At 37.8% G+C, this 17,166-nt stretch overlaps 1 protein-coding gene across 16 annotated transcripts in view; it reads left to right on the top strand.

The window, feature by feature from the left end:
• Nucleotides 1-17,166, top strand: part of nrxn3b (neurexin 3b) — a 383,656-nt gene that overhangs the window by 149,959 nt on the left and 216,531 nt on the right. For 9 of the 16 annotated variants that reach the window (XR_003672980.1, XM_028440201.1, XM_028440202.1 and 6 more), the window contains 5 exons: nt 150-418; nt 806-996; nt 2,083-2,256; nt 2,940-2,966; nt 8,129-8,248. Coding sequence is in view for 15 of the 16 variants with exons in the window: in XM_028440201.1 (XP_028296002.1) it covers nt 150-418; nt 806-996; nt 2,083-2,256; nt 2,940-2,966; nt 8,129-8,248 (781 nt within the window). In the remaining variant the exon portion in view is untranslated. The remainder of the gene's footprint in view (nt 1-149; nt 419-805; nt 997-2,082; nt 2,257-2,939; nt 2,967-8,128; nt 8,249-17,166) is intronic. The other 7 variants (XM_028440215.1, XM_028440211.1, XM_028440213.1 and 4 more) reach the window with 1 other exon arrangement.

Genomic DNA, 17,166 nt, shown 5'->3' with positions numbered 1-17,166 from the left:
TTCTCCGTTCTCACTGCTCTGCATGCCTTCCAACTTTCTCTCGACTAATATGTACAATTGTGTGTTGTATGAAAAAAAACAAGATTTCTGATTGATAATGCAGTAGAAACCCATTAGTATGGAAACATTTCCTAATTTTTGTCCAACAGGGTCTCAAGTTCAACGGCTTGCAGTACATCGACATGTGCAAGAACGGCGACATCGACTTCTGCGAGCTCAACGCCCACTTCGGCATGCGTTTCATCATCGCCGACCCAGTGACCTTCAAGACTAAGAGCAGCTACCTGGGCCTGGCCACGCTGCAGGCCTACACCACCATGCACCTCTTTTTCCAGTTCAAAACCACCTCCCCTGATGGTTTTATCATCTTCAACAGTGGAGACGGGAACGACTTCATCGCCGTGGAGCTGGTCAAAGGGTGAGGTTGTTTACATGTCGGGCTGTTGTGTTTAATAGCTTTCAGACAAAGATGATTAATTCATTCAGAATAGTAGCCATGTTGATTTGGGGATAGTTGTGTTCTGGAGGCATTGTGAGTTTAGCACTGCAGTGAATTATTGATAAGGAATCTCTGTGCACTATGATAAGCAATGTATAAACACAAACAATGTTGTGCTGCCCAAAGGCTTGTATTCTTTCTCCTCTCTAATAATTGTTCAAATGAGTTTGTTTATTTACAGAATAGAATCCATTTTGTGGGAAAACAAGAGACCAGCGATACACAAACACACTCATGCATCCACATACTGCTGCAACCCATACAAATACTGACATAGTTTTTATTTTTCCCTCTGTGTCCTGCTAGCTTCATCCACTATGTGTTTGATTTGGGGAATGGTCCCAGTCTGCTGAAAGGGAACAGTGACAACCAACTGAATGATAACCAGTGGCACAATGTGGTCATCACAAGGGACGCCTCCAACACGCACACGCTCAAAGTGGACACCAAGTCTGTCACTCAGAACGTGAATGGAGCCAAGAACCTTGACCTGAAAGGTATGTGTAAGTTAGAGATGTTGGTAAATGTCCTCCGAGAACACACACAATGACGGAATATTTCACAAAACAACAGCATACATGTACAAATTAATAAATGACAGAAAAATACAGAAAAAAATAATGCAAAATGAATCCAAAAACAAAAAAAACCAGCCTAAATATACAAATTAATAACAAAAATATACAATGACAGAAAAAGACCCAAAACAACATTACAAATATGCAAAATGAATCCAAAAACAAAAAAATAACAGCCTAAATATACAGATTAACAACAAAATGCACAAAATGACAGAAAAACACACACGACACTAAAAATATGCAAAATGTGTCCAAAAACTATAAGTAACAGCATACATATACAAATAAATAACAAAATTTCACAAAACGATTCTAAAAATATGCTAAATGAACCCAAAAACACAAAACAGCATGAATATTCAAATTAATTACAAAAAATACACAAAATGACAGAAAAATACACAAAACACCACTAAACATACGCAGAATGAATCCAAAAAAAAAAAAAAACAGCAAATACACACAAAATGAGAGACAAATATGCAAAACAACAAGATTCTTTCATTTATTATTAATGCTCAGATCGGTCAATATTTGAAATGATGACATTTAGGTCTTATGGCCCTCGGGTCAGAGAAACACATTTGTGTTGTTGCCCCACTGTGATAAAAGTTTATAAAAGCTCATCAACATGTGACATTGGTTGCTTGTTTATATATAGCAACCAATGTCACATGTTGACAAGATATACAGTCTATTGTATATACAAAAACTATAAAATAAGTATCACGTTATTGGATTATTGTGCCACCTACGACAGGGAGGAGTAATAATGACCTTTGCTGTCATGTGCTAAAGGAATAAAAAATGACTGGTATACATAAATAGCTAAATAATATACAGCCCATGTAATGTGCAGCCCACCCAAGGTTTATATCCTAACCTGAATTGACTCTATCCATAAAGCAGACAAATCTGTAATGTGATGACCTTTACGATGGATAAGAAGTGGCTGCTATTAACACGGTGTTTAATCCCGTCCATGTTTTCCTGACTGCTAAGGTGACCTTTTTGTTGGAGGGTTGGGACCCAACATGTACCAGAACCTTCCTAAGCTGGTGGTTTCTCGGGAAGGCTTTCAGGGCTGCCTGGCTTCAGTTGACCTCAACGGCCGCCTGCCAGACCTCATCAACGACGCCCTTTTCCGCAGCGGACAGATCGAGCGCGGCTGTGAAGGTACGGATGCCTCGAGGCTTTGAGGAATGATGACCTGCTGTTAGACCCATGTCAGACTAATCAGAAGGTGGTTTAACAGCCATTGAAGGGATTTTTCATTTACTTTTTTTTTTTTTTATTTTATTTTATTTTATTATATCCAGCTGCTTGGTTTTATGGGTTTATTTTTCCACATATTTGCAAACATTATAGATAATCAAACCTTTAAATCTGAAAATAATCTGGTGTTTTTTAATCTTTCAGGTTACACTGAAAAAAGACATTTTCTTTTATACATATCTCTTTAAAACTTGAAATTTGATGTTAGTAATTGCTTTATTTATATTCTTAAAAAAAAAGAAATAGAAAATAACATTGCTAGTTTAATTGTGTATCCATTAAATGGCTTTTTGTGTAATTTTCACCCAAATTCTCTAGAGGGCAGCACAAGACTAACATCAGGTCAACACATTGTGCTTCACACTAAAGTATTTGTTTATAACCATTTGTACATACAACACAAACACTAACGTCACACACACAAAAAAAAGTTGAATTAGCAAAGTATGCATCACAATCCAACAACCAATGTCCCAAACGTGTTAGTGTTATACACTAAAGATGCTGATCTCTCACTAACGTTTACTCTTGTTTTCCACTCTGCTCTGTTTTGTTTGTTATTATCGTTTTCCACGTTAACAAAGTTGGTTTCACCAAAGCCGACCTGCAAGGTAGAGGGCTAATCTCCGCCTCCTGAAGGCCTGCTCGCCTGAAAGTCCGCTGTGTGTGCAATGCATCGTGGGTGTCACCGTGGCAGCAATGGCCTTCTGTAGTAGTGCTGCAGTGGTGACCTGCTCTCTGATGGGAAAAACAGCAAGAGGGGAAAATAAACGGGAGTAATCCTGCACAGTCGATGTGATAGTTCCCTTATAGCATTGCCTATGAATATACATCCCATTGTTTTCTATTAGAGTGAAGCATTCAGCCTGCTTTTCAGATCATTTAGCAACTTTTTTCAGTCAAAATAACAATTTGTGCTGCTTTTGGTTGCTTTAAATAATCAGGAAAAATTAAATATGTCAATGTAATCGTCTTTTGTTTACAGAAATAGGATAAAAACAGTGACCACAGGGGGGGGGGGCGACAGCTCCAACTCTGCGGTTTGGTAGTAGACAATGAATCCGTGATTTAATCATTTAAGAGAGAGTTAAGGCCCCTTAGGAGAGCTCTTCTTCTCTGCTTTATTGTCTTCTACAAACCACGGAGTTGGAACTGTCGCCCCTTGTAGTCATAGATTATTCTTCATGTCACAACTGTTTTAATGCTCTTTCGGTAAACTAGAGGTTTATATTGAAGTCTTTAACTTTTCCTGATTACTTAAAGCAGTGCTTCCCAACCATGGGTACCTGGGGTAGTTGAACACATTACAGGGGGTACTTAGAAACATTGATGAATCTATTTCCAACATCCTGAGTCATTTTTAAGCCTATTTCAGACACTGTACATGATCATCCAACATCTTTTATATACATTGGACACTAACTTAGAGCAACCAAAAGCAGCAGAAATTGTGATTTTTGACTGAAAAAAACTGCTAAATGATCTGAAAAGCAGACTGAATGCTTCACTCCAATAGAAAACAATGGGATGATTACAGGCAAATGGAGGGGGGGTGATGTCATCAATCAAATGATTTCAAGATGGTAGAATACAGGTTTTAAAATGGTAAAATAGTCCCATTTTTAAAAGGTAATAAAACAAATATAGTGCAAAATAATGCGTTTTGTTGAGCATAGAACTTCTAGTAAGGACGTTTCAAAGATTTTAGGCCACAATTGTAAAAACGTTTCTGATTTCTATTCAATTTTTACCTTTCGTTTGATAAAGCTGCAGACAGTGTGAGAACACAGTAACAGCACAGCTAAAAGTCTGTGTTCCTGAATGAAAAGCCAGTGTTGACACGTTGCGTGCCGCTGCAGACAGAGGCTGTCAGCCCACATCTCAACACACACTGTGTCGCTAATGGTCCAGGGCACACATTTACAGTCCCCCCATTACGCCATGAAACCCCATCATGTTTCCTGTTTTAATCAGATGAGTTTTTTTCCCCCCATCAGTGAGCAAACAACCTCTCAGTGCATCCAAATAAAAAAAAAATAAAAATCTTACTGTTCACCTTGTAGAAAATGGTCACCATCATGTAATTGTATTACATTCAATCTGAGGAAAAACATTTGTGAACATACAGTATGTGCTGCTGTGGCTGCCACGTTGACAACTGTCATTGTACAAAAAACAGAAACTGCACTTTCAGCCAGCAAACTGGCTCTATTTTATTTATTTTTTTGTTCTACTTCAAATGTCTCTTCTAACATTGTCTTGCACAAGACAACTGCTCCGATGTCCACTGGCCATCTTTTTTTTTTCCTCTCCTGTTTTTTTTTTTTTTTAACTTTTTTTTTTTAACTTTAGTTAACATTTCTTTTTTTTTTTAAATATATATATATATATATATATATATAAATTTATATATCCACCCTCCGTCTGTCTAAAGTCTCAGGGGCAAACTGTTTGTCTTGATATGCTGTGCACATGTCCTGATCTGCATTCCCTCTTGGTGTGAGTATTCAAAAGATGCCATGTGTGGTGTAGAAGTATAGCAAACACACATCCTCTTTGACTTTGAATACCCTCTTCAACTCCTGTCTGACTCTGCTGCATTCCACGGGGGAATATGCACTCCTTGTTTTCAGGAGGTTTTTTTTTTTTTTTTTTTGTTCTTTTGCTCTTCTGTCTGTCTCGTGTATCTAATGTTCACCGTGCATTGTCTCACAAACACTTGTATATCATTGGAACGACTGTTAAAATAGGTGTTTTTAAATGGATTTTTCTTTTTTTAACCATTTATGTCTCGTCTTGCTTGCTAAAAGAGGGAATGTAACGTGCTGATGTGTATATGGATAAAACTTAATAGAAACGTGATGGAATGATGTAAAAAAAAAAAAAACTGCATGTATCAGCACACACAATAAGAAGGAACACAAGGATGTTGACAGTGTTCTCACAACAAAAGTCAGGTTCATCTCTAGTTATGTCCTAAATGCAGATTATTGGAAACATGGCAGCGTTGCTGAGGTGTTTTAATGCCAGCACGAAAACAGGATTCTCTAGACACTAAGGGGCAGATCTACTTACTGTATATCTCAAATAAAGGATGCAAAATATCTTGCGTGCTTAAATGAAAACAATACGCTATTTACATATCTGCTGCTGGGGATTTACTGCACTGTAAAATAAAAAAACTCCATAAAATGTACTAGTAAAAATTGTGAAACAACAGTTTGAGACTGTTTGTATAATATTAAATCACAGTAAATGTGTTCATTCTGAAAAAAATGATAATTTTTACATTTTCTCTTTAAAATATACATTCCCCCTAATTGGTGTGTAAAAACAAAGATTAGCCCATCCTTCAAATTGGTATTATTTAATACTATTATTTAGTATATATATATATACACACACACACATTATACATACATTTTTTTTACTTCCTCCACATAAATACAAGTTGAACATGCAAAAATATCTATATCATTGGAAACACTGTTAAAAAACGAAATATATATATATATATATATATATATATATATATTTTTTTTTTTTTTTATTGGGTTTAATTTGAGAACAAAAACATTTAAGACAACAAGAACAACACGGCAAGGGGAGAATCCATCTCATGTCACAACCACATACATATACACATTTTTTCATGTTCAACCTGTATTTATGTGGAGAAAATTAAGATTATATAAAAGTTATATAAGCAGTCTCAAACTGTTGTTTTTGTTTACAGATTTTTACAGTCACGGTTTCACATTTTTTACTAGTAAATTTATATGTATATAAATGTATATACATTCATAACAATACTGTTAAAAGTACATACGGTAACTAGTAACTATTGTGCTGATGATAGAAACATGGCGTATTCTACTATAGGCATTTGTGTGTTTATTTCACATGGAAAATATGTGAAATAAATACTAACAAATAATTACTCTTTGAGCACTTTTTAAGGTTTAACCACATAGGCCTACTACATTATGCTAGTTAGCATGGTAACATTACAACAGGAAGCGGTACTTATGCAGTTGTGGTTGAGACTGCCTGTTTTAAATAAATGAGCATTTTGCAACTGTTAAGTTTTCAACATTGGGAATGTAGGACAGCTAAGTGGGTGAAAGTGCAAAATAAAATTTGAAGCCGTTGAATTGGAAGTGAGCAACAAGTGCACTTCACTCTCTGATCTAAGCAGATAACTGCACAAACACTCATCCATTTTAGTTAATACACTGAATTTATTCAATTATGTAGACCACAAAATGAACAAAAATTAAAGTGCTGTTACTTGAATGGATTTATTATTCATTATGTGTAGGGATTTTAATATCATTTTGTCTCTGTTGCACTCTTCAAATCTGCCCAAAACAAGCACTTTGGCAAAAGCCAGTAACCGTCCTATCAATGACATTGATCTCTAAAGTACTGGCTGATAGGCAACTGGTTATTGGCCAGTAAGTCCGAACTGTGTCCAATCAGGTGGCGCAGTCATGGTATTGCTGTTTTTGTGCGAGTTAGCGCTGTTTCTGGGCGGGTTAGCGCTCTTTCTGGGTGGGTTAGCGCTGTTTTTGTGCGACTTAGCCCTGTTTCTGGGCGGTTTAGCGCTGTTTTTGTGCGACTTAGCGCTGTTTTTGTGCGACTTAGCCCTGTTTTTGTGCGACTTAGCCCTGTTTTTGTGCGACTTAGCGCTGTTTTTGTGCGACTTAGCGCTGTTTTTGTGCGACTTAGCCCTGTTTCTGGGCGGGTTAGCGCTGTTTTTGTGCGACTTAGCGCTGTTTTTGTGCGACTTAGCGCTGTTTTTGTGCGACTTAGCGCTGTTTTTGTGCGACTTAGCGCTGTTTCTGGGCGGGTTAGCGCTGTTAGGGTTGACACTTGCCATCAATGCTCTGGCAAGAGTGGTTGACATTGGTCAATTATTTTGATCAATTATTTTTCTGATAACAAAAATGTTTACTGAAATGTTAAATATCCGTTATCTTTGTAGTTTTTTTGTTTACCCCACGACGTCTCACTAAAACCAAGTACCGCAATCAGTTCCGGGTTTGCTTATTTTGATTGCTCATGAGGATGCTTCACATTGACATTGTAAGCATCTGTCCCAAAAAATTGGGTCAATCGCTGCACATTTAGGGGTGGCACACTTTTTCACAATGTTGACCTTTTTTTCTATTTCCAGGAATAGTTTTTGAACTGTTCTAATGTTCTAACTTAGGAGTGACTATTAATCACCATAGTGACTTATATATCATTAAAGTTTCTGATATCTGTGAAAGTTGTATTCTTTGGTTGAGCAATTAAAATTGTGAAAAAGGCCCAAAATTGGCCCAATTTTTGGTAGAAATGTTCAAAATATCAATAAATAGGAACAAGGCAAAATGCGATCTGGCAAAATTTGGAATACTTTTTTTCTACCATTATACTGTGAACGACCCTATTGCGCATGCTATCAGAGGCAAACACCCTAAATGGATCGTTCATGTTAAATTGCGAGCTTAAAAGACACATTTCCGATTGCTTAGCGTCAGAAGATTTGCTGCACCTCTAGCTTTAGTAGATCCGCCCCTTAGTGAGTTAAACCCAGGCTCCCTGTGGTGACACTGTTTACTTCCTGGTCCTTCTTCCAGGCCTACATGGTGTACACTTGTCTTTCTTGATTGCATTTTTTTTCTTTCTGCATGGGTCCTGCATTGGTAAGACTCTGTTTGAGTTCTGATTGTTGCTTCACTGTGCGACTGTCACCCCCCCCCCCCCTCCCCTTACCCCCACCCAGGCCCGAGTACAACCTGTCAGGAGGATTCCTGTGCCAACATGGGTGTTTGCATCCAGCAGTGGGAGAACTTTACCTGCGACTGCTCCATGACCTCATACTCGGGGACCCACTGCAACGACCGTGAGTACTGCTGGACTTCAGATCTTTGGCCATGTCATGCATTAAGGGAGCTTTCCACCACACATTTCCACCTGTACACTGAGGTCATATTGACAGTATGGTCAAAACAAGTACCTGTTAGGGAGTACAGCCACGTCAGTCTGTATTTTGAATATAAATGTAAATGAAAAAATAATCAGGATAATGTATGTAATAAGGAAAATGTAAATTGGAAGCAAAAACACAGATTTGACACTTTGGACAAACCAGGTGCCCGTATTAATAATCCATTACCTCTGCCACGTGAGAGATTAAAATTCAAATGTAAACCCCCTTAAGCACTTAAATCACCAGAGTTCCTTCATTAAAATATGTTTTAAAAAATCTCTAAGTTTAGAACTTTTAACTAAAACAAGTGGACTTTAGGGAATTTAACACTTGAATTTAGTTTTGAATCAATTACTAGACATTTCAGTTGACCCAATTTAATTACAGGTGGCCCCACATGGGGACACGACCCCAAGGTAAAAAAAAAAAAGCACTGCCTTTTACCAAATTGGTTATTTCAGATATGTGGAAATGTAAAACCAAAGTGATGAAATGCTCCTTTAACAAACTACATGATTCCTGTATTTGTAGCTCAAAATGTTCCGTGTTTGCCAATAATGAAAACATGAACGAAGCCCCGGAACAGTCATGTGATCCTAGATGAAGCTGCTTAGAGACATTGGCAGTTATTGAGAGGAATTTTCTTCTTCCCTTTTTTTTTTTCTTCTCCTCCCCACCAGCCCCTTCTTTTGCTGCATTGCAGGCGATTTATTGTTCCAGGTCTGCTTGGTGTCTCAAAACAATCACGTTTTTTGTGTGTGGCTGTGACCGATGATGTGTAAAATATCCACTTCTGCCTCAATCGGCTTTTCATAACCTTCCTTTAGATTGCTATCATCAAAGTACCAACGTGTGTGTGTGTGTCTGCGTGTGCGTGAACTGGGATCTCTTATCCCCATGACGACAGGGACTTCCCCTCAGTAATCACAGTTGGCTGTCTTTCATTTAGCGTTTAATGGTGGGGACACAGAGCTGCCGGGCTCGACTAATGAGGTGGTGAAAGCTGGTAGAAAAGCTGCAGTCCCTGAGCGCCGGCATTCCCCGATCACACACACCCGACTGATGTTCAATACGCCTGATGGGTTTGACTTCACACCTCTTCCTTCAATTTTAACTTTTTTTTAAATTTATTTTTCTTAATATTACCCCCCACATCTCTTTATCGCTCTCTATTCCTGCAGGATTGGGGGTCAATTACATTTTTCAATTACAATTACGTCTTCAATTATCCATGTTCATTTACAACCAGGGTTCCTGCGGATCCTTAAAAAGTCTCAAAAGGCATGAATCAAGAAATAAGGCCTTAAAGGTGCAGTCTGCAACTCTTAGAAAAGTGACTTTTTGTCATATTTGCTGAAGCTGTCACTATGTAAGGACAGCTTTACGTCAAACTTTGGCAGATTGCCAGAATGCACCGTGACCGAGCAAAAAGAACCAATCAGAGCCAGGATTGTGTTTGATGGACTGTCTGACAGCTGTTGCTCACAGTCTCCGCCCCCTTTCTCAGGGCTGTAGCGCCATCTTTTTAAACAGTGTATGGTCGGGAACAGTAGAAGATGGAATTAGTGACTTTTCTGCTTGAAAGGTAATTACTGCTGCTTGATTTACATTATGTTTGATTTGTAATTGTTACACTAGAACTCTGTGGTGCATGTGTTGTTCATATGCACGCAGCAGCCTCCGTGTGAGCTGCTGTAAATGACACTGTTGTTGCTGCTGCTGCTGAGGTGAGTGCACATTGAGAGAGCGAAGCACCGCAGTAATATGCTTTTAACAGTGCATGTTATATTACTGTGATGTTGCTGTTGGGCTAACGTTAGCTTGTTAGCGCCTCTGAGGGAGGGGCTTTGGAAAATCTGGAGGTAGGGCAAGAGAGCAGCGGGGAGAGAGGGATCTGAGAGTTGAGGACTTCACCTTTGTCATTAAAATGTCTTTAATCAATGTTTAACGCATAAGTGTGATTTTATGATCGTAATTAGTCTCACGTTTCAAAATAAATGGTAACAATTGTTTTAAAAATTTATATATAATTTACCGTAACATCACGCAATTGTGACAGCGGAACCAACTACAAAACAGTAACGTGGTTGCAGTGGGACTGTGCAGATGTGCATCCTGCTTGTAGCAACGTTTAACAACATGGGGAAATGTAAAATGAAAGAAAATTCCCTCTCCAAAGATTATTTTTCTTAATAGCTTTTCTTAATGTTTTGTTTTATTTTTTTTGTATTTTTGTTGTTTCATAGATTTCTGGCTATTTTTGAAGTAATCTATAGTGTGTTTTTAGGGATTTTAATTATTTGAGTCTGTTTTTTGTGTACTTTACTGTCATTATGTGTGTTTACTTTGGGGGCTGACACTGGGAAAAATGTCCCTAACTCTATGTAATTGATGTGGCATTTTTTCCCCAAATGTTTACTGTCAAGTTGGTCTTAAATTTAATTTCAAATGGCATTAAAATGTCTTGATAAGTCTTGAATGTTATTTGACTGAAGCTGTAGGAACCCTGTACAACTCTATTATGATTCAGTGACCGGAATGTTCTCCAATTAAAATCATACATATTATTTTTACCCTGGAAGTCAATTACAATTACGTTTTCCATTACTAATCACTTACTGTGCCTGAAATGAATAACCCCCAACATGTTTATCTTCCTCCTGTGTTAGCTTCCTGTTAGCATCTCTTATGCTAATGGTTCCGTTTCGACCCATATCTTAAATCGGCTATGAAATACACTAAAAAATACTATCCATCATCCAATATGTTTCTTATCTCTTGGGTACCTTGTTACACTTCCATGAAAATACTGGTATTAATATTTTTGATGTGAGTTTGTGAGCCTTTTTTCTGTCAGTATACCCCTAGATTTATATTTTTTTAAATGTTAAAATGATCCTGAAGAGAACTGACAAGTAGTGGGTAAAGTTAATATGAAACACATTTTAATAACTGTTTCCATAGAATTACAATTACCTGAACTCAATTACATTTCATTTATGATTACAACAGCAACATATTTTTCAATGTCATTTACAATTAACCCATAATTGTAATTAATTATCAATTGCGCGATTACAATTATCATTGACCCCGACCTTGTATTCCTGCATCTGAACCTCTGCCATTCTTCCCACTGACAGTCCCATTACTGGACCGTTCTACACATTGGTGTTAATTAGTGATTAGAGGCCTTTATTAATCGCAGCCTGTGGAAACAAGGAGTTGTCATTGATTTCTTATCACAATAAGCAGAACGCCACCAGAAAAACCTGAGCTTATAGTGACTTATTTTTTATTTTTTTGTACAACTGCGGCTGACTTGCTGTCAGGCTGATGGAAATGCGGAGCTGATTTTGACTCAGTGCAGTTTTTCTTTCAAAAGTTGAAGCAAAGGTGCCTTAAAGTCTTCTGGGATGGGAATACGTTGCGCTTCCATTTCAGAAAGTGCACTTTCTTGTCCACATGACACTATTTCCTCCCCCCTAGATAAGAGGTCCAGTTTACTTTTCTCAAGATTCTGATCCCTCTGCTCCTCTGAGATCTCCTGGTAAAGCAGTCTTCCACCACCAGGGGGCAGTAGGCCCTTTACCAGCCCCGCATAGTGTCCAATTGTGTTGGGACAAAATGAGATGCAATCCCTGGAGCATGAAATCAGCTTTCCTGCTCGATCCAACGCTTTATATATCTGCCTGTACAAACCCATTCACTGACTGTAGTTATTGATAACAGGGAGAATGTATCCAGAATAATGCCAGATCCAGTGTATTACAGCAGTGCGTCACCAGTTTGTCTATTGTTTATTCGAAGCGGCTTGATAGAGATGCAACTACATGTGCTTTGCGTGTGGGTTCTGAGATGCAGCGTTTCTAATTAACAGCGTGGGAGTGGAGCTTCCTCCTCTGCTTCTTAAGGTCTCCCCGATAGCTGGCAGCAAACATCAGTAATTGTCTCCTTTTCCAGCTTTGTCGTCCAAATAAAGAACACTCTAAACAAAGAAGAGGGAACACTCCAGACTTAAAATTCATCCTCATCCACTGTTCACATCTAGCCCTTCGTGACCTCTTCAGATGCCTTTCATGGTCTGAAAAAGGACCATGAGGACAAAAACAACCGAAGGAATTGGAGGACTATTTCTGGCCCGGTTGCATTTATCCCCAGATATAGCCGTGTAGTCTGCACTTTGTGGCTGCACACCTTTACTTTTTGGGGAACAAGGCGAGAGCTGGATTTTCTGGGCCATTTACGGAGCAGCTTGGACAATCCTGAGGTACATTCTGTACCCGGTGCTTGTTAGAAAGAAATGGGGGAGGTAATAGCTGGATCTTCCTTCTCTGTGTGATGCTGAATTACGGCTTTTGTCACTTTCTGTATGCTTCTCTTTATCCCCTTTTTTCTCCCTATTATTACCTAAATGGAACTTGTTTCTGTCAGATTCAACGGATGCACTACTATTCCTTTTAGAAACCTAAAACCATGGGAACTGTTGACTAAGCAGGGACGATTTCTCTCTTCCTCCAAATCTAGAGAAATTACTTGTCTCGCCTAACAGAATTATCTGTCTTAAGGTTGCCATATTATATAAACAGCCAGAGGTGAAAGTAACAGAAGTACTCACGTTACTGTAATTAAGTAGCTTTTATGGGTACTTGTAGTTTTTTTTTTCATTTTATTTGTACTTATGTACGCATTTCATTACAGATTTTTGCAAAATAAAAGCGATATTTGTAAATGTCGACAAAGTATAATTGCGTTTTAAACGTGTTTCCATTGAAGGGTTGTTTTTGAAATCTCATCCCGCGAAACTTTGCTGCATTAATATGGACACTGCAAACCTCCTCATAGAACTGCATTACTGTTGTTTCACGTCTAATGTGGCAGTAATCATTTTAAAGTAAGATGCTTAGGAATGTCCCGGGCTCCTTTTCTGTCCACACGTACCGCGCCATGTTTTCTCAGAGAGAAGTAGTCGTGTGACCAGTAGGTGTGTTGAAAAAAATTGATTCGGCGATATATCGCGTAATTACATCGCACAATTCTCAGATCCATTCAAGGTCATCCATATTGATTTTTTTTTTTTTAACCTTTATTTAATCAGGAAAGTCATTTCCACTGCAGTAGACATTGTAACTACACAAAGAAGTGCATTGAAACCTGGCCTTGTTGACCAGCTTGTGTTTTTCAATAAAATCTAAAAAGAAAGTACAAACTTTCTGTATTCATTTGTTGTTCGAGGAATTTTAACTCAGTTAAGTTGCACTAAAGTCAAAGTTGGTTTAAAAGCCACAGGCAGATTGTGTTATTTTTTTTATTTTAAGTTGTTGGCACATGGCATGTTAAAGTCAATGTTTTGAGTGTAAAATAAATCCTACAGTCCCATTACATTTATGTATATATAGATAGTCTGCCCATGCATGCATTAATATATACATATGTAGGTGTTTGTGTACATGTACTGTATGTACGTATGTGTGTATATATATATGTGTGTACATGGTTCTCACACTTGCTTTGGCAATGTAAACCTGTTTTCTCATGCCAATAAAGCTCTTTTGAATTGAACTAAAAATATGCCAATAAAATATTTGATATATAATGTTCCCATGAAGGTGTACACATTTATAGATTAGTTGTTTCTTATTAAGTCATATATGAAAAAAAAATTGCAATAATCGTCTTATACTTTATTATTGGGATATATCGTATTGTATCGTGACCTATGTATTAAGATACGAATCGTATAGTCAGATCCCAGGCGATACACACCCCTAGTGACCAGCTACTTCACATTTTGTGATGTGTATTTGTGGAAAAAGTGTTTCCGTAGCACTTTTGCAATACATTTCAATATCGAAGTGTCTGAAATTCCTCCCCATGAAAGCGTTATCGAAATTAAGGTGTTTCCATTACGAGATTCTATTGCTCCATTTAGATTTTGCGCAATTTTGTAAAGAATCGGTGAATAATATGGAAGCAAGGGATGAACGATGTAAGGGAGCAGAAAACTCTGTCAGTTTGATGTCATTGTTGGCGATTGCAAAGATAGATTTAGCGACAAGGCTTCGCTGTCATTGTGATGATTCCACCAACATCCCTGCCCCGGCTTAACCCAGTGTCCTTAATTCAGTTTCCAAGGCTTGCTCAGAGAGCTGTAACCACATCCCGCTAACTGCTGACACAAACAGGGCAGCGGTATTGCTTCCTTCACTATTTAGGAGAGCGTAATGGTGGCATTGGCCTCGTGGTCATTTCTCTACTGCTTGTTGAGTATTCTGGGGAGGATAAAAAGAGCAGAGTTTAAAGGGAGGGAGTGGGATGTTGTCTGCTTTGTAATGACTCGCTCAGTAGAAAAATCAACAGCAATTGCAGCTTTTGTCCCAGTGACTGATGTGTGCCCTCCCCTGCTGTTTTGGCACCACGTTGGGGCTATTTATTTCACCATGATGTCAGTGATGAGTTAATGATTTAGAACAAATAAGTAAATAATACGATACGCATGCAGAGTGAAAGACGAGCATCATTAGAAAACAGGTAAAAAATAAAAAAAAATAAAAAAGCCAGTTGCTATTGAAATAAGTTGTGATGAAAATAAGATTCAGTCAGAGGTGGAAGTTCTTGTTTTAAGGTTTCCAAAACTTTGACCCAATTGGTTGGTCTAGCACAAATGGGGGTATGTGTACCCATAGGGGTACTTGAGAGAGAGAGAAAAAAGAGAGAGGAAAATAACAAATGAAATATGTAAGGATTGTGGGGTTTTATAATTATTTTTTTAGTTAAAAATTATAATAACACTAAATATTACCAGCAACTCACAAAACGACAACAAAAAACTCTCAAAATAAGAGAAAAATTTACTGATTGATAAATGAACAGACAAACAACAAGATACCCAAAAATGACACAAAAAACGCACACGCTAAGAGAGAAAAATACTTACTATTACCTGCAACGCACAAAATGACAACAAAGACACAAGATCACTATAAAATACACAAAAACATACAAAACCACATAAACAACCACATGACACCAAAAACACACACACTGAGAGAGAATAATTAAAATAATACCAACACACAAAATAAGAAAAAAAAAACAAAAAAAACCTGAATAATAAAAATAACAAACAACAAAAAACACACGCTAAGAGAGAAAAATACTATTACCTGCAACACACAAAACGACAACAAAGACGCATAAATGAGATACACAAGATCACTATAAAATACATAAAAATAACAGAGAAACATACAAAACCACACAAACAACCACATGACACTAAAAACACACACACTGAGAGAGAATAACTGAAATAATACCAACAACAAAAACGCACAAAATAAGAAAAAAATAAACTGAATAATAAAAATAACAGACAGACAACAACAAAAACACAAAATGGTGATAGAACTGAAAATACAAAGGGCAGTTTTGGTCCCACACCAGGCGGGAGGTGACCAGAAATAATAAAAACTATATAAAATCATAATGTTCTATAGTTGTTTTTTCACAGAATTCCGAGCAAAATGTTGTCGGACATAGGGAATGCTTGCATTCAAAAGTAATAGAAAGGGGGTACTTGTGCCAAAAAAGTTTAAGAAACCGCTGGTTTATCACAATGTGCTAAAAGTCGATGTAGGAACATGTCTGAGTATATTACAAGGTTTCCTTTTTGTTTACTTTGTGCTTTTTCTTTCTCGATTGAATGTGTAACATGATTGTGAGCCTCAAAACGATTTAGTCTGCCGTTATTAAAGGATTCAAATAAATGTGGCTTTCTTCATCACATGAAAAAGTGAAGAAAGTGAAGAAAATGCCTATAAATAGTGCAGGTAGATCCAAAATGGGACCAAAAATATTCCCAGCAAGGTTGAATTGTCCTCTGGGCCAAACCTTTTCCTAAAGCCCACTTTACAATAATCTCTTTTTCTTTGTCATTGGGCTTCACATAGTCAGCATACTTTTGCTGCTCTAATGATTGAGGGATCATGAAATGTGATGGTGTGAAGGCCTGTAATACTTTCCTTTAGGCTTGAGAGCAGCCCACAGGGTTGTCTCACAGCAGCATATTACGGATGGCGAGTTTCTGATCAACAGCTTAGGCTTGGAGAATATTGTAATTGCCCCATATGCCCAGTGTAGTCATTGCCCTAAGGTTTCTAATCCTTCTTCGTTCACTCACTCTATCAGTCCTCTCATTTGTCCAATGATATCCGTATTATAAGCAGAACTGCTCGTCCAGGCCTGAGGGCGGGGGGGGGGGGGTCTAACGAGCTGCCTCGCCATTGGTCGGTCAGGCTAATGATGCTTGGCCAGCACTGCATCATGTCACTGTGATAAGAGTGGATGCCGCTTGTGTCAATCGATGTGTCACTGGCGTGCTCAGAGGCGCGGTATAATTAGATGTATGCTGTGCGATGGAGTCCAGGGGCCCCACAGCCACAAGGAACAGGATTTCACTTAAATCTTAAAAACAAAGCAAAATTTCAAGATGGTTTAATAATTCAAAAATATCTATTGTCATTAGTTTTATACGGTGGCCCTAAAGTGCAAAGCACAAATGCAAGAGAGAGAACACAAAAACATACACACACAAAAATACAAGTGTTTACGTTCTCTTTTTTGCGTTTTCTTCTTTGTGTTTTTCTTTTTTGCATTTGTGTTATGTTTGTGTTTTCTTTTTTGCATTTGTGTTATGTTTGTGTTTTCTTTTTTGCATTTGTGTTATGTTTGCGTTTTCTTTTTTGCATTTGTGTTATGTTTGCGTTTTCTTTTTTGCATTTGTGTTATGTTTGCGTTTTCTTTTTTGCATTTGTGTTATGTTTGCGTTT

The sequence above is a fragment of the Gouania willdenowi genome, chromosome 24 (genome assembly GCF_900634775.1).
Source record: "Gouania willdenowi chromosome 24, fGouWil2.1, whole genome shotgun sequence".
In the NCBI taxonomy this organism is placed as follows: Eukaryota; Metazoa; Chordata; class Actinopteri; order Blenniiformes; family Gobiesocidae; genus Gouania; species Gouania willdenowi.
Note: the sequence above shows the minus strand (reverse complement) of the source record. Positions and strands in the feature narration are given on the sequence as shown.